A 24,968-nucleotide genomic window follows, 5' to 3' on the forward strand; every position below is an offset into this window, starting at 1 on the left:
TGGACTTAACACGGGTCTGTGATGGAAACACGAGGAATCACGGGATTATTGCGAATCGGAACGGAGAAGACGGATCATGAATATACGAACTGCTACATTTGTCAACTGCCAAATGTCAATTATAACTAATGCTCCCGTAAAGATTCTAATTGCAGATATAACCGCACGTTATTATACGTTTATTCACAAAATTCATTCATTTATATTCATAAAATATTTTTATACATTTTTTTCATAAATATTTTTATAGGAATTTTTCCATTTTATTAAATATAATATTTAAGAATTATTTATCATTTAAAACAATTGATTATTTCGATCATTATCAGACCATTCTGCATACATATTTATTATTGTCAAAATATCACTCTCTCAGATACAGAACAAATTAAAGTGTTCTATAGTAATAAAAAACCAGATACATATTTTAGATTAATCCACACATTTGAGAGATAAAATGCTCGACAATTATACTTCTCACGAATATGTTTTCATGCGTGAAAAAGTTCTAGAGCAGTTAATCTTGTCTAAAGAAACGCTGCCGATACAGAATCTGGGTGTCGATCGAGAAAAGGAAAAAAGAGTCAGACAAATGCGTTACCCAACTTTCTCCGCTTTACAGGCATAAAAGCCTCTCTTCTTTCCATAGGTTCAGCCAACTTGTGTTCATTACGTGGATTTATCTGCCTATCATCCGCAAAAATCTTAATTGAGCGCCATATATGGCGTCGGCTAATGAGACGATTCGCTTGTGCCATCCGTGTATAGGTGGTGAAAGGGGACCGAAAGGTTGTCGGGTAAGAAAGGGAGGTGGCCTTTCTTGCGCCGAGGATCGACGATAGTTTATCGCTGCTACGGCGGATTAAGCTCGTTACTTCCTCGCCGTTATTAGCAACGGGCATTTCGGGACATAAAAAAAGAAAACGAGATATATCAACAGTAGCGCATGAAAAAGGATCTATTAAGCGAGTATACGATTAAAAAAATAGAGAGACAGTTAATAGTGATAAATTGGACGTTTTGGATATAAAGAGAGATCATTTGATAGAGACATTAGATAGGGACATTAAAACCGCGTATATGTATATATGTGTATGATGAGGAGGGAAAGCAAAGTAACAACAGGCTGTTGACTGAATAAACGATGAAGACTTTGCGTCGATTGCCGATAGTTTCGCCAACAACAACGTAGGTTGTTATTTTGCGATTATTATGCCATGAGAGAGAAGCTCGTGCTGAAAGTAACTGCGCTATTACGAGTTTCGTTTTCTTTCTCTTTTTCTCTATTTAAGGGGAAACTAACGAGAGACTCGCGTTCGACGAAATTTTGTGAATCAACGAACCTATATACGGTGAAAAAAAATGTTTGGAGAACTGACAACTCGTCGGACAACTCATTGCATCTCATTTGTAATTCAGTGTTGGGGTGCTTGCACTCATTAGCAATGTATATTAAGCTATCTAAGCCAAATTATCAGAACATAATAAATTTTATATGAAATTAATTTGTTGATTTTTTGCTTTTAAACCATTAAAAAATTACGAACGGCTAGATAGCTTAAAATTAAGCTATTTAGCCATTCGTAACTTTTTATTAGTAAGTTTGAGGAAAAATGTTTTCACAACAAAAAAAGACAAAAAATTAGCAAATTAATATTCCATATATAATTTATTATATTCTGATAATTTGGCTTAGATAGTTTAATATACCTTCATTCTGTCATAATAATGCAGATTGACGCAGTTATAAAATCTCCATAAAGAGAATGTTCTTTTTTTTCTCCGATGGAGAACCTCGTATCTTCAACAATTGCGGACTACTTTTACGCATTGTCAAAGGCCGGGAATTGACATTACATTAATGTAAATATCGTTCGTATTACGTTACAAAGTTTCTCTCGATGCACGAAGAAACTAGTATTTAAACGAGCAGATTGTGTTTTATTTTATAAAGCTATAGTTGCTACTGCTCTCGTAATTAAACAACAGCACGTTGTTATCTCGCGATAATTATACAACTCAACAACTCGAGAGTTGGAAACGTAATTAGGAAAAGGATTACTGACTTGGCGTGCTTCGCAAGAGTATCCGAATAAGCGGAATAAAAGGCGCGAACAATAGAGCAAATGTTGAATGAAAGAGAGAGGGAGGAAGTTAGAAAGAAATTAGGAAATTGCCCCGAGAAGAAAGAGTGAGCAACTTGTGTCGAAGATCATCGATAATTTTATTAGAAAGGAAAAAAATATGACGCGAGAAATTATTATATTCCGCCGTTGTGGCAAGTTTTTTTTTTCCACGGAGCGGAAATTATGCTTCTCACCGGGATAGCAGTTACAATCAGACAGGATATTGTCCGTTTTCGCTGGAAAAATTCGCAAATGCGGGGAAAGTAGAAAGGAAAACGTAACGGACAATTTTCGCCCGTGATTGTCGAGGGAGGCCGCGATTTTCCGCGTGAATTCTCCGAAAGCTTTGCAACCACGGAATGATTCCCTTTTTTTATATATCTCATTTCCCAACAAGCAAAGTAACCCGAATTTTCGACGCAATTTTTGCCAACAATTTTTCTATTTATTATATTTCATTATTTCTAGAATATATACCTTATTGTCTCCTCGTAATCTGCAAATATACATATATTGCGGCACATGAATATAAAGAAACAATAATACACGAAGAAGATACTTGAAGTATTCAATAGTGGAGTATCGAGAAATTTAAAATGAATGGAAAGATATACATATATATATATATATATAATAATAATAAAGTTATAAGGATTCTTTTCTATAAAAGTAAGGAAGCTGGTCGCTTTATTCCTTTATTCCTGAACTGGAACATAGAAAGAGAATGTAAAAATAAGACAATAACGGCTTATACCATGCAACTTTCAATCTGTGCACGTTAGGTATTTATTTTAGAAACGGTATGCGTGAAAATACAACACGGTGTATCTATTTTTATGTCGCTTCGTACCTACAGGTATTAAACGTTCTATTATTAAAAGTTAAGTAACGCGTAAAAATCCCCATGTAGAATAACCTCGTAGATCTTTTATAAAACTCGTGCTAAAAAATTCGAACATTTCAAAATTAAAAGATCTATTGTTAATAAAAAAAAACGATAACAGTGTCTTGCGATTCAATTTTTAATTTCTAAAAAATTATCTCACAAACAAAATATAGAAATGCACTAAAACCACGATATATGATTCTAACAATTTATCATCTGTATTAAATAACATAAATTAATGTTTAAATTTAAAGTTCGCTTAAAATTTCACTCGCGCTTTTATATAAACATCCTGATTTTTGCTGATAATTACATAAAGTATTCGTAATTAAAAAAAATTAACATACAATTATATGAAATAAAATTATTCGTGAATTTCATTCATAAAGTAGTAATTAAAAAATATTGTATATTTATTAACTCTTAAATAAGTACGCTTATTAACTGTTCTCGCAATTCTCCATAATTATTCATCTTTTCATCAATGAATGGATACATGGATACTAACTACATATTTTTAACATTTTATTGTACTGCGATATTTTTTTATAGCAGCTGCTAGACTCAAACATTCTTTCCCGTTACATTTTAGGTTTCCGAATACAAAGACCTTTTATATTCTCTTTCAGACGGAGGAAGGTTCCGACACATTTTTGACGTTTACAGTCGCTTTGGATATACCCATTCAATGACAGAAGGGTTAAATGTTACACCGTGACGCGACAAGCTGAAACATTTATGGAAAAAAATTTCCTAACATATCTAAATTTTAAAGTTCCAACTAATATTTTATAGCTACAATTTAATTCCCTGTTAAATTATAAAAAAAAATAATTAAACTATTAAAAATATTAATGATACGCCACAGCTAAAATTGAAACATGACAAAATTTCAATAGTATAAAGACACCTAAAATTTAGTTATGATGACTAATATTTTGTCCGTGTTAATCGAGTGCACGGTACAGATTGAGATCGTAAAAAAAGAGGGAAAAATGCGTCAAAATTTGATTAAGCTATTACGAAAGCGGCTCCTAACACGGCGTCGAGATAATTAACGGTAAGAAGATAGGGCTGGCGAGTTTCCCCTGTCATTGCAATTGCAACGCTTTACGTGCCGGAAAGATGTCACAGACGGCGGCGCAAGAAAACGTCGATTATCGTGTCTCGTTTCGCGACGAGGAAATCGCGCAATTATAAAGACATTAAACTTGACGAGCTCTCGCGCGCGCGCGTAGGGCCCGGCCATTTCTCATTGAATCTTTATTGCCGCCGAAGATTGCCGTATCTGCAAAAAAAGGGATGCGACGTTGAGCATCTCCGGCCTTACGAGCAATTCGCCCGGATAACCCGAGGGCGTTCGTGGTCTCTCTCTCTCTCTCTGTGTGTGTGTGTGTCCGTGTATAACGGGCTTCAACCGGAAAGAGACGGAACGGGAAATTTTATAGGAATACATTTAAACCAACCTCGAAGTGCGCGTTCCGGCCGGTCGCGCAAATTTATTCGGCTCGAAAGTGCATCCCGTTCAATTTGCAATAAACATTATTTACGTTTGCTTGACGGAAATTGCTTGTGAGATGCGACCGAAATGGCTCGACGAATGTTTCTATCAATGCGAATCAGGTGTAACGATGTAACATTATTCGCGCTAAGTGACAGCTTATCCTTTTTCTATTAAATGTATTTTCTATTCTAAAATTACTTTATTTCGAAACAACACTAATTGTGTGTGAATATGGCGTATTATTTTATGGAAGATCATACATAATTGAGAGTTGACTTTATTCAAATAAGAAAGCAGAGTTGTCGAAATACGACTAGTAGATTACCAAATTCGAAAATGCGAGTTTTTTTTACATAAAATAATTGTTTATAAAAGTTTCTTATTTTTTTTATCACCAGAACTCTTTGGAAAGAGATTGTACATGCTCAGAAATATTTCATAATTAAGTAGTACTATATAAAATCGAGCGATGTTTTACTTTGATATGTTCAATTAATTTATTTGTTGGTGATAATTTGATTTTAATTAATATTTTTTTATTTCTAAAAGACAGAACTCTCTTGTAGAACTGTATTACGTTAAATTTATATAATTATGTATTACCTATCTTCCATGAAATAATATATGCCAGCTTCGCACACACTAACATTAAAAGTCTACATATAAGATCTATGTAATATTGCCAGCATTTTAATTTATTTTCCGATATAAAAAGTTTATCGCGCGTGATAGCAATATATATGCTAAGTAAATTTATTTTTGATTTTACTCTGATATGTATTTATTTTGATAATACATAATAATTAATACCATTAATAATTGACATTAATAACTAAACATTAATAATTGATAATCGATAATAAATAATTCTTCATAAATAATCATTATTTTAATAACAAATCATTAACCTATTGTTATATTAACTAGCTTCTATATTTTAATATTTATCGATACCGCAATGTATACGTACAATGGAGTACAATTTTAATTGTACATTTATAAGAAAAAAAAAGAGTGCCTTTGCGTACGTCAACGAATAATCTGAAGATTTGCTATCGAGCAGGTCGTTACTCTTCGACGTGGACACGTTTAACAAGGTACTCGCAATCGTGCTTCGAGAATCTCCGTTTACGTCCCATCATAACTCTAACGAGCTTTGCCACGTGCTTTCGAGAAGAAAAATCCGTCCCGAGTTCTTCGGATTTCGCGATCGCGAAATATCGCCAATTATTTAAAATATGTATAACGACTATAAGAGAATGAACAAGGCTCTTTATGCAATTATTTTCCATCGACCCTAACAAATATCACACTAAAAAAAGATCTACGACAAATGCGCAAAATTGATGCACGAAAAAATATTAATGTGAAAAAAATACGTGAGAAATTTCTTTTTTCAAATTAAATTAGTAATGAATGAAAAAAATGTTAAGACAATGGGCGCGCTTTCGAAAACATCCCATCTCTCTCTCGTTACGCCTCCGCAGTCATTATATGTAATCCCTGTGCAATTTGAAGTATACTATCGATCCGGCCCCGACAATAAACATGCGAAATAGCATTTTGTGGTCTGCGCGAGACCTGTTGAGAAAGTCCCGACGCGTCTGTCTTTCTTCTCGTTCTCTCTTTCCGACGGTTTATTGTACTTATTGCACGCTTCCCGCATAAATTGGCCACAAGCACACTGCGATACTTAGAAAGTAATGCGGTCTCGCCCGAAGCATTCGCATCGAAGCGCCTGGGAGATGTTAAACTGGTTCAAAACCAGTCCGAGGCGTCAAGCACTGTTCCGGAGATTCCACCGTCGCGATACGTCATTCTCGCGACTGCAAAATCGAAAACGTAAAGCGATCTAGACGTGGCGCCCGCTCCGAAAAAAAGGAAAGAAAAAATCGACCGCTTCGCCAAGAGATCTACCTCTCTTATCCCGATCGCGACTTCGAGCGCAATTCGAGTAGAAAAAAATCAAGAGATCCGCCAATTAGTATCATATCTCTCCCCAATTTTTTTTTTTTTTTTTTTTTTTTTTTTTTTAAGACAAATTTCAAGAGACCCTTTTCGTGCATTTAATTCCCGTTGAATGTATAGTCGAGATAATTTCGGAGGATATTTACTACCTGATTTTTGCGCCGTGACTAATGCAACGTTAATTCACTACTTAATGACACGTGTCGCAAATAAATGGAGATCGACGAATCGAATTACGGGCATTCTTCGCTGCTGGATGGAGTCACGGCGAGATCTCGCGCTCGAGATGCGCCCGGGAAAATCTTATGCAATTAAGATCGAGCGGACGGATAGAGTCGTGATTCGAGAGTGCAGCGGCGCGCAAGTTGTAATATTACTCGGTGATTAGTGACGGTTGTTACCGGATGATTTAACGTTTCTTTTGCGCTCTATGTATACGGCGAATCTCTCTCTCTCTCTCTCGAGCAGGCGCAGGCGATTTATCACATCGGCAAAAGTATAAAACAGCTCCTCACCCGATAATGTGCGAAAATAATAAATGGGTTACGATCGTTATTAGAATATAAAAGAGAAACGATTAAAAAGCATTAGTTCATAGTCCGACATAGCTTCAGGGAGGAGGAAATCGTGCAATTAAGGCTGGACTAATGATTCGGAAGCAAGCATGGGTTAAGTGGAATTATCTGGTGATTAGCGATGGTTATTATGGGTGATTTAACCCTTAAATTTATTTGAATAGATGAATCGACTATGTTGAAAGCGCATTCCATCAGATGGAACAAAGTATGCGAATGACAAATTTTTTTCTTCAATATCTCGTCCCGCAATCGTATTATTCCTCCTTGTTATAGAATTCAATAAATGTTAATCAATTGTTAATCAAATACTCATTCGCAATTAAATTTCGAGGTAAATACATAAATATACAGAGTGTCGCAAAATTATCGGACACCCTGTTAATAGGGAAATTCCTCGGGTTATTTTTCGGGAAACGATTTTTTCTCAGCAAAAATGTCGAGGTACCAATAATTTTCGAGTTACACACGGTTAATAAATAAAGGGTTTTTCGCAAACTAAGTCTTGTAGAAATAAAATATTAACAAAATTACATTCTTCGATTAATTTCAGATAAAGTTTACTTTAGTAGAATTTTAATTTAAGGTTTAGTTACAAAGAGATAGTTACATGATGGCAAAAATTGAGAACAAGCAAAAAATGATAACCTCCCTCGATTTTTGCTGAGGAAAAATTGTCTCCAAATAATCCGAGGAATTTCCCTATTAATAGGGTATCCGGTAATTTTGGAGCACCCTGTATATCTTGATATAAATATCTTGATACAAACATATACCAACATATGCAATTAAAGAAAGATACGTAATTTCATAAATTAAAGTTGGGTACGATTCACGCAGATGATATCGCTTGTTACATTAGTAAATAAAAAAATTAAAAGAGCAATTTGTTGAGCATGCAGAAAATAAAAGAATATAATTTGTTTCGCGCCTCGACGAGCACTTATGCAGTTAAGATCATGTGCATCGTGATTTAAGCGTACATATCAGGGGTCTTAGTGACCAGTACCAGTTGTAAAAGGACTTTAACTGGTCGGTTAGATTGGATAAAAGATAATTCAATTGCTCCCATACATACTTCGCGGAACTTTCTGTCGGCAATGCTGGTATTATATTAATAATTGGTCTATAGCAATTTAATGCGCAGAAAAATAATTGAAGAGGAAGTAAAGGCATTTATCTCTACCACAATGGTTAAGTGCTTCATATGTTTCTCTAAATTTTATCAACATAAAAAAGGTTTAAAAAATATAAAAAAGTTTATAAATATAAAAAGCTATTTTACAAAATAGCTTTCTTAAAATGAAGAGAAAAAACGATATCCTTATATGCGCTTTATATATCTAAAAAAATCAACATAAAAAATATAAAAGTTTATAAATATAAAAAAGCTATTTTTATAAAATAGCTCTCTTAAAATAAAGAGATACGTGAAGAGAAAAAACAATATACTTACATACAGTCTCTTTAAAGTTTACCGCAACCACTAATTTAAATGTAGGTTACTAATTTAAATGTACGTACTAATTACTAACTTAAATATATATTAATTTAAATGCGCATGGAAAATAATTTCTTCGGTGTCTAACTAACTTAGGAGGCGTTGAAGTGGTGATATAATTTCCAAGGGAACCACGTGGCGGTAAATACTGCGGTTCGTAACGATCGGCAAAGCTCGTTACCGGTGTTTAACTATCATTTAGGCAGGATTAAAGATAATCCAGTCGGTGTCGTTGGAGATATAGCCAAAGTGCGAGTTACCAATTACGGTCGCCGCGCGCAAACTCCCGATTAAGGTCGATTTATTACCCGGCGTAGAGTGCCCCTTCTAAAAAAGGGGGACCGCGAACAGAGATAGGGGCTGGCCACCGCGCGTTTATTTATAACTCCCGGAAATAAAGAAGTCTCGCGCGAGAAAAAAATTATAATTAAAAAAATTTATCCAAAAAAAATAGAAACAAACATAAATAACGCAGAGAGGTCGAGGCCTTCGCGTAGACGTAATATTCCTTCCGCGAGGGGCAAGTAAAACCTTAAATCATTTAATAAGCCCCTAAAGAAAATTTACTGCGCTGTACCCTTAAGAGGAAGTTTATCGCCGTCCGTGGGGGCGCGACCATAAAATAATATCGCGAAGCGACGCATGAATGCACAATTTGTCAAACCCGTCGCGCATGGCGATGCGCGCGAGAAGCAGGATCCAGGGAGATCTCTCTCTAGCGGTCTCCCGGATACATTCCTCGGGGAGAGTATATCGGGGGACGCCCGCGTCATACACCATATTAAATAATCATCCGTGTAAACATAGCGGAGTTATCGCTGGGAATTCCTCCATTACGACGAGCGTCGTAATAGAGGAATTCCCAGGACGCGATATCTCCGCCTTATATGTATACCATAAGTTCGTATTAACGTTCGCCACGTTAAGCCACGACGGTCCCGTGGGTGTTCGCGTGCACGCGTGCGACCGCATTTCCGATGAGTGAAGCGAAGACCCTTCGGTGCGTACGTGGCGCGAGCTAAGTCGCTTAAAAAAAAAAAAAAAAATATGATCCCTATGGTTCTCCGGCTGCGAGTTGGTTTCGTCGGAGAGAAAGACTTTGTCAGCCGACAGCGCGATAATGTCGGAGGTGGTAGACTACGGGTAAGGTCAAAGGCGAGCTCGAACTCCCTTTACCTGAAGGAAGGTTCAAAGGAGCAGATCGGGCATTGTTAGTAGCGACTTATATAGAGAAGGAAAGAGGAAACCGAGTCTCGCCACCAACGCACGGTGAATTATCCTGTATCGACATTACGGTTCATTGTGATCGGCCGCGAGGTTATCGATTTTTCATTTATAAAGCAAGGCAGGAGAGAGAGAGAGCTCCCTGTACGACATCGTCGAAGGCCAGAGGTGCGTATTTTTAGCGGTCACCACGCGTGAAATTCACGGAAACGCGAAAATATTGCGTTCACCTATGATAAATCAGGGAATAAAGTGCGCGCCGCAAGAGAAAACGAGATCGGTAGATTTAATCCATCCGGATTCAAATTATTCTTGCCAAATAAAATATTGTAAGGTAAAATTAAAAAAAAAAAAAAAAAAAATAGACTGAATTTGTTCGCGCCGGAATAGATGATATCCTTATCGGAATCTCTGTCGGAATATATTATGATCTTTACTTCATCTTTATTACGATCTAAGTACATTATCAAGGAGAACGGATCGTTTTGCCCGGGCATCGCCGGGAGATTAGTTCACTTTGAACAACAGTTTTTAATTTACTCGCATAATCCCCTATCTGCTATCAGTATGCTTTTCCCGCTGGTCACGTAACTAACTTGCTTCCAACAAAGACTGCACCGCCCCGAGCAATAATGTTGAAGCAGCTCCGCTAAGTCAAAGGAATGTTCGAGCCCGTAGGTGAAGAGCGGCTTGACTCCGAGAGCAGCAACGCTATGGAGCTATATACTATGACGAAGTTCTTCTTGAAAGTTTCCAAGAACGATATTAACAACGAACGGCATAAATAAAATCTTTTGAAGTCTCGGAGAATACGATATTTAGCATCGACAAGTGATCGTTAAATTGGATGAAGGGATACCGATAAATCGATGGAATATAACTGGCACAAAAGCGAAGAAAGAGAGACTTCAAAGGAAGACATATAAAATTTAATCGACATCAAAAGTATCTCATCTACTCTGTGACAGTAGCTAATTGAATGTTCTCTCTCTCTCTCTTTTTCTTTTTATCATAAATAAAATCACATGATTTATAAAAGGGAAGAATCAATTAAAGTTAATTGATATTGATGTCCGTGCATGATATAGTAGTCCATTAATTAATTAATATAAACTTTGCTTTACGCATTCGACTATCATACCGTGGAAATCCTTTTCATCGTATTGTATGCAGCTTCTCTGACCAACTTATTATAAATTGAATACATCACACACTCCCAGTATATCCATCTTTACTTTGTCCCTAATCTACAGACTCTGTCTATACTACATCTAATTCGTTCTCCAGAAGCCTTGTACATATAATCTATACAAGATGACCAAATGGAATTCTGGTCCAATAAGGAAATCATTGAAATAAATTATATATTGTAGACTTTTCTCCATTTATTCTCTCATTCTTTCCCGGTTGTGTATGATTTCAGTTTTTTTTTTTTTCGTATATATTGTCTTAAAAAGAATCCCTCGAATCTGAAACGTTTTATATAGCTGTCTGAAAAATGTCGCTCGCCTTATCTTTGTTCATCATCGGCAAACTTAAAACGAGAGGGTTTTCAGGATGGTTTTCGATAAACGAGTTAAGTGTTCGACGTGATACGAATTGCAAAAAGAGATCCTGCGATGTATCGCGATATCGCGGACAATCGCGCGCATAAAAGCACATCTAGTGTTCCGGATAGAGGTACTTTCAGGAGCAAATGGCTCGTCTTTGTTCGAGATATTCGACTACGAGATATCCGCCCCTTCGCTTTTTCAAGTTGAAAAGACGCGTCCTCGCAGCTATTCTCGGTCTCGCTCGGCAAATTAATTATAATCAGATGACGCTGTCTCGCTGATAAATTATTCTCTTTGAGATCGATAAGAGTGACGAGAGAAAGGGAGTCCCGCTAAATTATGCTGAATATTTCTTTTTGTCATTGAAGAATAAACGCGTCAATTTACAAACTCATCGTTATTTTAAGCGAGTAACATGACTTTACGAATCACGAGGTGAAAGCGAGAGTAATTTCTGTAATTTATTTGTCATTTATCATCTATAATGAATTAAGATCTCTGCGAAAACTGACGGGATACTCGGCTGCTGGAAACGGAATTATTACTGTAATCGATCCGACTATATTACTTCCTGTCAAACTCCGTCGCGCACTTTACATCGGTTTCTGGAAGTCGATTAATGCAATTCAAACGTGGCCGATGATTGATGAATAGCCAATCAATAGTCATATGTATATATAAGCGCGTATGTATATATAAGAAAAAAACCGAACAAAATAGAATTCATTAACTATGAATTAATTAAATAATATATATATAGTATAATAATTAATTAAATAAGATTGTTCTTCGAATGTTTATTTTGCGACACCTCGATCGAATTGTATATAATTAATAATTCGTAATAAAAGATAAACAGAGACTGTGAGATTATTCTCTGAATGTCTTTGCGACATTTTTCGATTGACAGGATGTCCAGCAGACTCAATGAAAAAAATTCCCTGACTTTTTCAGATTTTCCAGGACCAGAAATTAATTTTTTTCCTGACTTTTTAGTATTATTTTTTCCAAATATATAATTTGCATATATCTATCTGTATAATTCAATTAAATATTAAATCATGAAATCCTTGAGATATTTTTGTCAACAATGAAAAAGTTCGCAAGTTAAAATTAAAAATTTAAATCAATTATACAATCTGTATTATATACGATAATCGAAACGAACATGTCACTATAAACTATTTAAATAATCACCCTTTTTATTCATATTATATCAAATTTTTTAGTTTTATCTCTATTAAACACATTGAAATCAAATAACACGACGATGAAAATATAAATTAATAAACACGCTGTAGATGAATCGATTTTTAACAACACAAAAAATTAGTGTGCTGGGAGTCAAGGAAAAGTTTTTTAATACAAATTTTAAATTATTGAGACAAATGTATAGAATAATGTGAAAAAATCCAGATAAATAGTAAAATTTCCTGACCTTTTTCCCTGACAATTCCAGATTTATAAAATTTCCTGACAATTTCCCGCCAGATCGAATTATTTTTGTGGTACACATGAATTATATCGAGTATCTCAAACGATATATATGCAGACTCACCACGAGCAGACAACATCGGTTTTCAGAAGTTACGCCGCCGCATCCGAGCCAGCTACCGATGACAGCCAACACACCTGCGACGATCAAGGCGTAGGCCAAAGTGGGATACGTCGACGTAGACATAAGGGACACGTAGCTGTGCTTTGCTACCACGGTCCAGATACCGATGCCGCCCACCACCAGTCCGGACAGCTGCAACAGGAGCGAGAGAAAAAATTCTCGACTTATTTAATCTCGAAAGCGAATGTCGCGAAAAAAATTCGCCGTAATCACACAATTGACTTGTTAATATAATTTTTCTTAAAGGTAGAATATATAATTATAATATTAATATCGATAATAGTAGAAATAAGAACTCTTTCTCCACGATGCGCCGCTATGCACATTTTTATCGTCGCCGAAAAAAAAAAAAAAAAAAAAAAGTGGAATTAACTTTCGCCACGATCGAACCTTGCCTTTTATAGTCTCGTCGGAAATAAATTTCTATTCCTTGGAAGCTTGGCGAAATGAGATCAAATCACGTCGGACTTTCGATGGGGAAAAACTCCGCGACTGGTTATGCACCCGTTCATAACTCGAAAAAATTTTTCGAATAATCGACGTCGCATTCATTATCGGACAAATATATAATAATAATAATAATAAGAAGAAGAAAGCGGAGATTGTCATGCACAGTTTGTGGAACTTCCGATAGGATCCCTCGCTCAGTGGACACACAGTGCGTTTTATTCAATTTCATATCGTATACCCGCATCGGTTCCGCTGTGAGCACAAGATCAGTTTGATGCTTAGTTGTGAATATCGGAACCGCCTACGGCAGCTGATACGGGAGAGCGAAAGATAGAGAGAGATAGAGAGGAAGGAAGAGAGAGAGGGAATAACGGATATCGGTCCGACCGATAGCTGTACACATTGATGTATTCATCACATAACAGGGTATTTGGTAATTGATGCTCCGGGAGCGGAAGTAAGTCTTTATTACAGAGTAATATCTGCATTTAAGATACTTCGTAATCATTTTTAATTATTAATAATTTTAATAATAATAATAAAATAATTAATATTTTGTTTTATTACCAGATAGAAATTTCAAGATAAATATCGGTTTAAAAAGCAGTTAATATCTCAATCTAAGATATTTCGTAATCATTTTTAATTATTAATAATTTTAATAATATAATTAAAATTTTGTTTCACCGTCAGATAGAAGTTTCAAGATAAATATCGGTTTAAAAATCAGTAAAATTGACTATTGTGTTTAATCCAAGAGAAGAGAATGAGAAGGAAATTATGGAAGCTACTTAAAACTCCTTTAGAAGATAATTCTTTTAGGATAATTGTCTTTAATTTCCTCGGGAGAGCTGTTTAAAAGCTTTAAGTGCTTACGTAGCCATCCGTTTCTCTCTCTCCCTCGTTCAGATACGAAAAGAACCAAAAAGTCGGCGCAACATTTCACTCGGTCCCTCGCATTTTAGTCGTCAAACATCTCGGTTAAACGCGGCGCGTCCCGTCGCGATTTATTCCGCTTCCGATTTTTGTTGCTCCTCGATGCCGGACCTCGTTTCTCTCCTGCGGCTCGATCTCCCTTTTTTGCCCTCTCTCTGTTCGCGCATCCCTCGTGACACGCCGACGCACAACGCGGAAGTCTCCCGCGGGAGAGCGGTCGAAGGTGTTCCGGGATATACGAGCCACGCCGGCGTAAATATCGGCCGACGTGCGCGATATTTACGGCGGTATCGAGGGAATGTGTTCGTTCCACACACCCAGGTCACACTGTCTCGGGAACAATGACCAAGTTACCGGGCCGGCATTCTCCAAATGGCGCGATTTTATGTGATTATGCATTATGCGTTCGGTGAGCATATTTTGTCTGAGAGAACATTCAAGACAAGTCTGAACATTTTAGGACTTTATTGGCGAGCAAAAAACGAGAGGTTTCTTGAATAGGTCCTGTTATTTTCGTGCAAATTCTCATGTTAATCCTATATATGACAGATAAAAATCCTTAAAATTCGCCGGTAATAATTAATAAAAATCTTTCCTCAATGGTAAAAGTCGACCAAACTGGCAATCATTTATTGTAGATAATTAGTTAAAATACAACGTTTCGGCTGTCATTGCAGCCCTTTTCAAGTAAATCAAAAGTAAATGCTAAATAAATTAATACAGTAAATCAAATTCACTGCATACCTCCGACAACATTCACCATTGTTTTAATGAACAATGTAAAATTGACAGAAGTAAGCAAGAAATAAAAAGATGTTAACAGTTAGCAAGAATCTTAGTCACTACAATGGTAGTGACTAAGATTCTTGATTCTCTGAATTTGATTTACTGTATTAATTTATTTAGCATTTACTTTTGATTTACTTGAAAAGGGCTGCAATATGACAGCCGAAACGTTGTATTTTAACTAATTATCTACAATAAATGATTGCCAGTTTGGTCGATTTTTACCATTGAGGAAAGATTTTTATTAATCCTATGAATTAGACATTAAAATGCTTAATGAAAAATGAAGGATAAAATTGTGCGAATTTTGGAAAAATGAATAAATTTGAAGAGCTACTTAAAATAAAGGACGGATGATCACCGCATAATTGTGCGCCGTGCATAATCGGTATCGAGGAGGAAAAGGAAGATTTTGATAACAAAACTGAAAGATCGAACTCTTAGTTATCACTTGACAATGCAGCAATTCATATTGAAATTTATTGATTTTTTTATCATGTGATTTATTCGAAATAATTTTAAAATCGCAAGATTTAATAAAAGAATATAAAACTTGAAACAACTGAATAATATAATGTATAGAAATCAAATTGATAAGTAATTATTTGATAAGGATTATTAATGGGAATTTGTTATCTGTAATAAACGGCCATGTATTACGGGTTTAATGTGCAAACATTTAGTCAGCTGTCACACAGTTACTGCTGTAATAATCGCTAATATCAAATGCATTAAGCTATTATATTTTAAATGATCCTAATTTGCGACAGAATTCAAGGCAGAACTTTCTCTTTAATTTTATGTACGCCACATATCTTTATTATTTATGTATATGTGCTTATTCTATATATTTTATAACTTTTTCAAATATTTCTCATATTACAAGAAATATAAATAAATGAGAAATAAAACTATCGCAAAAAATTTATCGCATTATAGATCTAACAATAAAATCAATTTTCAATAATCATTATTCGACAAAATTTTTGTAAATTTTTTATTTATCCATTCCAATAAATGTCAAGAATCTGTAGAGAATTTCCTCTATATCTTTAAAGTTTTGAATAAGTTTTTCAATATCGAATAAAATGCACTTGCCTCGTACTCCTTCCTCTCTCTCTTTCTCTCTCACCGCTTTTCTCTTTTATTCGCCGTATTATTCTTATGAAATTCATGAAAGATCTTATATTGGAAATAAAGTGACGTTATTTGCAAATTATCGGCATATACGTGATATTTACGGTATTGAGGAATGCGGCTTACGCGAGCGGGCTCTCATTATCATTTGATACAGCAGCTCAATTTATGATCTCGGAATTTGCGGTATGCGTATTAAACGTATGGATAATGTGTAACGTTGTTACGGCATATAGTTATAATACGTTTTAAAATAGTCAGTGTATCATGAGAAACATAAAATTTTATACATTATTATATTTTCGTATAATTATATATAATTATACTATATTTTAATATAAACTGTATTAGGTATAATTTTCCTCATGAATAATGTATGGCTTATAATTTCGATCCATATATATATCAATCATCGAATGTGATTATAGATCACTTATAAATTAAAAATAATTGATTATTCGTGTAATTACAAAACTTGGGACCTATCACAAATATTGACCAATTTATAATAGCATTTTTAATACACACAGCTGTCAAAAGAGAGATCACTTCTGCGAAAAAATTAGTGATATGTAATTTTTGATGAATAATTGTAGTTTATAATTTCGATCATTAAACGTGATTATAGATTATTTATAACTTAAAACCAATCGATTACCCGCGTAATTAAATAACTTGGGATCTATCATGAGTGCATTGACGAATTTATGATCGTGTTTTTAACACAGTTGTCAAAACAGATCACTTTTGCTTTAAAAAAAAAAAAAAAAAAAAAAAAAAAAAAAATATTGATATGTAATTGACGCGCCATCGTTATAAAATTTCGCTCGAGAGAAAGTATCGTAAAATACGTAACATCGTAAAGCATATTATATCGGTTCGCGCAATATGTCATAAAATTGGCGAAGTAATAACGTTTTACGTCGACGAACTTTATATCATTCCGCTCGCGCCAAATGGTACACGACAATAATTCCGCCGATATCGCGGCCGCGTTTCCGAGGCATCGCGTCATACACAGGTCCGATACACAAGGACGCGCGCATATATACAGAGATAAAAAATGTTCGTTTCGCGCTGCATTCGCGCGCGGCGACATAATACATCCATTAAAGATCCGGAGTCAACGGCGATGTATCCCAGGCAATATTCCAATCCCGGGATCGTATTCCGGTCTCGGCAACGCGCGCGAAAAGAAACTCGATTCGATACCACCCCGATTTTTCCTCTTCAACCCCCTAGGATTGGTTATGGGGCCATCGCGATGCTCTCGGTAGCTCCGCGGATGCAATTTATTATTTTATCATTGTCCTGATGGTGCGCGCACACACACACATACATACGTAGAAACCTTTCGGTATGAGCTACGGGTCGATGATATATCGTAAATCGTATGTATCGCGCCGCGACCGATATTCTTCGCTTCTACGTGCCCGTATTTCAGATCGCGTCCTGCCCGTATCCTGCTGCCTTTCGCGTCCACCCTCGATCGGAAAAATAAAGCGGGAGAGAAAAAAGGGCGAGTCTCTCGACATACATTTCGAAACCTGCGCGATTTCGCCTACGTCGGGAACTGTTTTTGCATAATTGATCCGCTCGCGAGTCGCGGCATGAATTAAGTATGAATTAGGTATACAGCCGTAGCCGCAAAACAAAAAAAACATAAAAATAAAAATAGATACAATGGAAACTGCAACTCGACGAGATACGTTTATGATCGTATCCGTGCGCGCGATAAAAATTCTCGTACCGTAGAATATTGAAATATTTCCGACGATAAAAATCAGGGGAAGAAATGAGAAAGGAATTGATCGCAGTACTTTCCCGAACTGCCCCGCATCGAATGTGGAAATTCGCGTGAGATATACACGAAATATATACAGGGTGTCCGGTAACTAACGGACCAACGATTACAAGTGGATTCTTTGGTCAATTTGGGAACGATTTTTCCTCAGCAAAAATGTCGAAAAAGGTCATCAACTTTCCAATATTTGTCATTATGTATCTTTATAACTAAGCCTCAAATTCAAATTTTATTATAGTAAACTCTACCTGAAATTAACTGAAGACTGTAATTATGTTAGACTTTTAACTCCAAAACGTTTAGTTGTCAAAAAACCCATTTTTTTCTATCGCTTATAACTCGAAAATTATTCACAGAAAAAAAGGAATCCTTGATTCAATTATATTTTTATTCTCGAACGCTATTTGATTGATTTAAGCATAGAATGCTCTTTGTAATCACAAATTTTCATTTGCCTTAATAATAAATTAAGATATATTCTTGTTTGAAAAATCGCATATGGTAAAAACAAACTTAGTCACATTTGAACTAAGAATTATTATATATATTTGAAAGTACCGCTTATATCCGATGCACACTTGTCACTTGTCCTTGCAATATTTATAAGTAAATTTCAGCTTTAACCAAGAATATTTTGCACTTTGTTTTAAAGATAAATTATCTTTTATCTAAAATTATTTATATTTGGCGCTATTATAAGAATAAAATATACTTGAATCAAGGCATATTTGCATTCTTTCAAGGATACTGTTTTTTCTGTGCTCTTCAATCCGAAAAAATCACAGATTGTACTGTTACTCTTTTAGAAAAAATTCGGAATATCGGGAAAAAATCGATAGATTTCTTGAGAAATGATTTGGATTAGGAGAAGATACAATGACTTATAAAAATATATATACTTTTTCACAGGAAAAAAGGAATCCTTGATTCAAGTATATTTTTATTCTCGAACGCTATTTGATTGATTTAAGCATAGAATGCTCTTTGTAATCACAAATTTTCATTTGCCTTAATAATAAATTAAGATATATTCTTGTTTTAAAAAACGCATATGGTAAAAACAAACTTAGTCACATTTGAACTAAGAATTATTATATATACTTAAACGTACCGCTTATATCCGATGCACACTTGTCACTTGTCCTTGCAATATTTATAAGTAAATTTCAGCTTCAACCAAGAATATTTTGCACTTTGTTTTAAGGATAAATTATCCTTTATCCAAAATTATTTACATTTGGCGCTATTATAAGGATAAAATATACTTGAATTAAGGCATATTTGCATTCTCTCAAGAATACTATTTTTTCTGTGTTGACTTCTCAACATTTTTGCTAAAGAAAAATCGTCTCCAAATTGGCCAGAGAATCCGCCCTTAATCATTGGTCCGTTAGTTACCAGACGACACCCTGTATATATATATATATATATATATATATATCCGTCCCAAGCCAATCTCTTTCGGCACGTTGCTCACGGTACACCCTCTCAGTCAGCGCGGTCGCTTATGTACTTATGCATATAGTACAAACTCGCGCGAACTGCATCGGATGTAACGAGACAGCTGGCGAACCGAACGTGCCGGCCGATGCAAGCGCGCGATCAGCTCCAGGGGGTTAAACTCCGTGGGCTTTGCAACGTGGCCAATGTTATGCTAATCCGTTCACGTACTCGCTAAATTCTGCCGGACAACGTCGATGCACACGGTGCATAGTGTGCGGAAAACGATAAACGGAAATGGTGAAATTAAAAGTCGGATATCACGCACGTTACAACACATAAATGCGTGTATGTATTTACGCGCGCGACTGAAAAAACATCCCCCGCGCGAAATTATCGCGGAGTTCGCGCGTGTAAATTTTGTGTGACGCGCGGCGGAAGTGTGATATAATAATGAAATATTTGTGTCAAGAGAAACGCAGTTTAATCTCTTCATTAAACTCTGCTTGGCATATATATAATTCTCGTTTTTCTCTTTCTTTTTTTTTTTTTTTTTTGCGCGCGAGATATTTAATTAAGATTCGCGCAAATTCGTGCGAACGTTTCGGGGAAAAACGAACGAAACACTCTCTACGTGAATATTAAATAAATGCATTATACGCATATAGGTAAGTGCATTATATGTATAAATAAATTATTAATTAAATACATTTTGTAATTAAGAGATTATTTCGTTCGTTTTTACAATATTATAGTGATATATATATGATTTATTATGATATTAGGAGAGAGAATAAATGTCAGAATTTTTTTTCGTTTTATATAAATATACCTACATTAAATATTTTATATATATTAAATATTATATATTTTTTAAATATATAATTATTTAAAATCATATTATATAAATTACTAAAAACGTGTATTCGCTCGTCTATTGATTAAAACAAAATTTAGTATATAAAAAGGTCAACTAATCGAGCATTATTAGATGATATAAACGAAGTATTTATTCCGAAGAAGACCGCGTGCGGTCGAAACGTTTGTACTGTATTATCTTCTATAGAATAAATACTTAGTTTATATCATCTAATAATGCTCGATTAATCGGCGTTTTTATATACTAAATATTAAATTACTTTTTGTTTCACATACATAAAGTATACCTTTAATTCCGTCGTGCGCGGTCCGACATTTACGGTCTCTACTAGATCGTAACTTTCAACGAGTTGTCTATCGAAAACACTCACGCCCTGACAGCCACGGAAATCTCGTTCAGACTGGTTTTCTTGCTGGTATTCTCAAAGGAACGTCGGTGACTTCTCCCGTCCAAGACGCCCCCGCCTCTTTCTCTCTCTTTCTCTCTCGCCCTTCGCGTTTTATTTGATTTTTTATCTCCTTTCCCGGGCGATCCCGAGACCGTCTCGCTTATCTTTTCTCTCCTCTCCTACACGCCGAGTTTACTCCGATCCGTGGGACAAATAAAGTTCTTAAGACGTAACGGCGTTTAGTCCCTTTTTATTGCATTCCTCCGTGTAATTCTTGGCGGACCAATCCGTGGAAAGCCGATGGACCATGATATATCCCGGAAAGAAATTCCGTTCGATACACACAACAAACGAACGAGAGATTCAGTGCTATACATATGTATATGTATGCACATGTATATGTATATATGTATAGTATAAAGCATCGAATGAAAAGAGCGGCGACGCGCGACGACGCCTCTGCTATCCGAGAGACTTTTTCCACTTTATTCCTCCTCCTACGCTCTTCCGAATCTCTCGCGGATCCATCTCGTTGAAATTGGAAGCATCTGTTTCCCGCCCGCGCGGTACCCGGAAGTTTTCCTCTCATTCAGAGGGCGGGATAAACGCTCTCTCCTTTCGCGCTAAAACGCGGAAAATCGGAAAACGAAACGGAGGCCAAGTGAAATTAAACGCAAAAACCCAATATTTTCAACTTTTTTTTAACGCTCTTTCGTTCTTTTTATTCACAGAAAAAAACAGTATCTTGAGAAAATGCAAATATGCCTTATAATAGCGCCAAATGTAAATAATTTTGGATAAAGGATAATTTATCCTTAAAACAAAGTGCAAAATATTTTTGGTTGAAGCTGAAATTTACTTATAAATATTGCAAGGACAAGTGACAAGTGTGCATCGGATATAAGCGGTACTTTCAAATATATATAATAATTCATAGTTCAAATGTGACTAAGTTTGTTTTTACCATATGCGATTTTTCAAACAAGAATATATCTTAATTTATTATTAAGGCAAATGAAAATTTGTGATTACAAAGAGCATTCTATGCTTAAATCAATCAAATAGCGTTCGAGAATAAAAATATACTTGAATCAAGGATTCCTTTTTTTCTGTGAAAAAGTATATATATTTTTATAAGTCATTGTATCTTCTCCTAATCCAAATCATTTCTCAAGAAATCTATCGATTTTTTCCCGATATTCCGAATTTTTTCTAAAAGAGTAACAGTACAATCTGTGATTTTTTCGGATTGAAGAGCACAGAAAAAACAGTATCCTTGAAAGAATGCAAATATGCCTTGATTCAAGTATATTTTATTCTTATAATAGCGCCAAATATAAATAATTTTGGATAAAGGATAATTTATCCTTAAAACAAAGTGCAAAATATTCTTGGTTGAAGCTGAAATTTACTTATAAATATTGCAAGAACAAGTGACAAGTGTGCATCGGATATAAGCGGTACTTTCAAATATATATAATAATTCTTAGTTCAAATGTGACTAAGTCTGTTTTTACCATATGCGATTTTTAAAACAAGAATATATCTTAAGGATAAAATATACTTTACACAAACTTATTTATTATTAAGGCAAATGGAAATTTGTGATTAAGAGCATTCTATGCTTAAATCAATCAAATAGCGTTCGAGAATAAAAATATACTTGAATCAAGGATTCTTTTTTTTCTGTGTTCCTTTCGCACGTTGTTATAAAAATTCACGTCGTTACTCCCCTGTTTTGGCAAGAAAGGGATAAAAGAAACAGAAGAAAAAAAAAATAATTGTTGTCGCGTGCAATTACCGGAACAGTTACGTTAAGTTAGGAAAGCGCAATTCGGGCTCCTTTCTCGCCATCCCCAATTTCCTGGACCGGAGAAGAGACGTGACGTAACGCGACGAAAGAAAAGCAAAGGGAAAAAAAGGATCGCGAAAGGAATAAGAGAATGAGAAAACTGCAGTGTCCCCGAGGCACCAGCAGCCGGACGAAATTCCGAGCGTCTTCAAACGAAGCGTCCTGCATTCCCAGTGGAGTTAACCACTTGGTCCGAGCTCGCCCTTGCAGACACATTTTGCAGCGCACAAATGCCTGGCGTTCTCTAAATAATTAAATCATCGCCGCCGCGGGCGAACGAGCGCGATTATTTCGGATACGGGGCCGCGGAAACGAAAACACGTCATCAAAGACGTCAAAGCCGGAGCCGGCGCCCCACATCACGACATAAACGCGATGTAACTCGATTCGGTATACTCAATTATACGAGAGTTCATATACAACGTTATCCCTTTAATAACACGTTACTCGTAATGAGTATTGCAAAGTTAATTAAAAGTGGATCGAGCGAGACTTGACGCCACCCGTCAGTTCTATCGAAATTGATTGAAGATCAACGTTTTCCATTTGATATTTCGCTTCCTGCGCAAATATTTCATCTGAACAACTTGAAAAAATCAATCGTATCTTTTGATTTAATTCTATAAATTTACAAGCCAAAAAATGGAATATATATATATATATATATATGTATATTTTTTATTTGTGACGAGTCCACCATTTTTGCGGGACACGCGAGCTTGCCAAATGCATTGGAGCACCGCATACACGGAAATCAATCTTTTTTTCCCATCGAACTTCCCTTCGGCGCCGGCCGGCATTTTTATTACATTAGACGTCAGGATTTCAATATCTCGACGATGTATGACCGGACGACGAGGAAATAAATTTTTGCGCGGTGGCTATATATACGCGAGAGTCATCCCATTACCGGGCCAGCATCCGAAATATGTGCCGGACAACGCATATTCGCCGCGTAAAGTCCGGTCGCGACCGTTTACACAAGCGCGATGTACTCGTTTCCATTTTAATTGCGCCGACAACATTTCGCGATGCGCCCGCGGCGATTTCACCTGCGCATCCGTATCGGGAGAGAATATCGTGTGCTTGCGTGTATCACTTTAACTACTCGGCGTAGTCTAGGATCTCAAATTTGCGAGCTCCCGAAATATTGTCCCGCACGGCTTCTCTAGCGTGAATGTAAATTCGCGTATATATTTGCAAAATATTTTATATTTTTATATATTCAGTACATGTGTATATATAAAATAACGTATTTCCCGTTTTCAATATATTATAAATATATATATGAAATGTTTTTTATTTCTAGATTTATATACCTAAATAATATATTTTTTAAATATGTATGTAAAATATTTTATTTATATTTTCGTAATTGTAATATTAATAAGATTAAGAATATAGTCTATGATGTGTCGATCTCTGCGACAAAATTTTATGAAAATGAAGTTTCTTGAGTGACGTCTAATAATAGACCGCATGTGCTAAACACGTGTTAAAATCTGCATGAATAAACAAAAATTTGCGTTTTCTGTTTTCTTCATTTAAATGAATGGAATGTTTGTATTCAGATAATAAATCATACAGTGTCTTTCGTCTTATATATATGTATACCGAGAGACAGAGAGAGCTATATCCACAAACTTAGTTATCCATTTAAATTATATTGCTTGGCATACAGCTATGACTGACATAATCAGCTTCAGAGAATATACACTTACGTAATTCTCTCGGCTTGGAAATGCGTATCCGCTCCAAGTATGTCGGGGTTATACGTCTAATTTTAGGTTTCGTTTGCAAAATCTCAACGTCTGGACCTCGAGCGAATCTCGAACGTCGTTCGATATTCTATATTCGTTAGTGCAAACGTTTTGGTGCAGCAGAAAATATCGAAGACGGAGAGAAAAAGGGGAGAAAAATAAAGATGATACTCTTATAATTTAAATTCTACAACCAAACCTCCTTTTATCCGCGTAATTCCTTTTCAGCGGCGGAATACATAAATAATCGAAGAAGCAGCCGAGTTTGTTATAATATACATTCACACGGGTCGCGGATAAAAATTATTTGAGGAACGTTTCCCTTCGGCCATGAGACATTTTCTGGAACGTTGCCTGCATCATTTAAATTCACCGGAGCCTTTTCTTCGCAATCCTTTATTCGACCGCAGGACGCATAAATAATCGGAGCACGAGTTTCTTATAATATTTATTTACCGTCATATGTTTCTTAAACGAATTCTGTCTTCTCGTTATTATACAAATATATATATATATATTTCTCGATAATATATATATATATATATATATATTTTCCGTAAACCATCACAGAAAAAACAGT

The 24,968-nt window shown here is 35.6% G+C and overlaps 1 protein-coding gene across 3 annotated transcripts in view; it reads right to left on the bottom strand.

Moving 5' to 3' along the window:
• The window catches only part of LOC114943199 (CD151 antigen), a 111,257-nt gene that overhangs the window by 12,160 nt on the left and 74,129 nt on the right, over positions 1-24,968 (bottom strand). For all 3 annotated transcript variants that reach the window (XM_085490348.1, XM_085490349.1, XM_085490347.1), the window contains one exon: positions 12,896-13,087. In XM_085490348.1, coding sequence (XP_085346474.1) covers positions 12,896-13,087 — 192 coding nt within the window. The remainder of the gene's footprint in view (positions 1-12,895; positions 13,088-24,968) is intronic.

Source organism: Nylanderia fulva, unplaced genomic scaffold, assembly GCF_048542155.1.
Source record: "Nylanderia fulva isolate GAGA-0341 unplaced genomic scaffold, ASM4854215v1 Scaffold12, whole genome shotgun sequence".
NCBI classification, from domain to species: domain Eukaryota; kingdom Metazoa; phylum Arthropoda; class Insecta; order Hymenoptera; family Formicidae; genus Nylanderia; species Nylanderia fulva.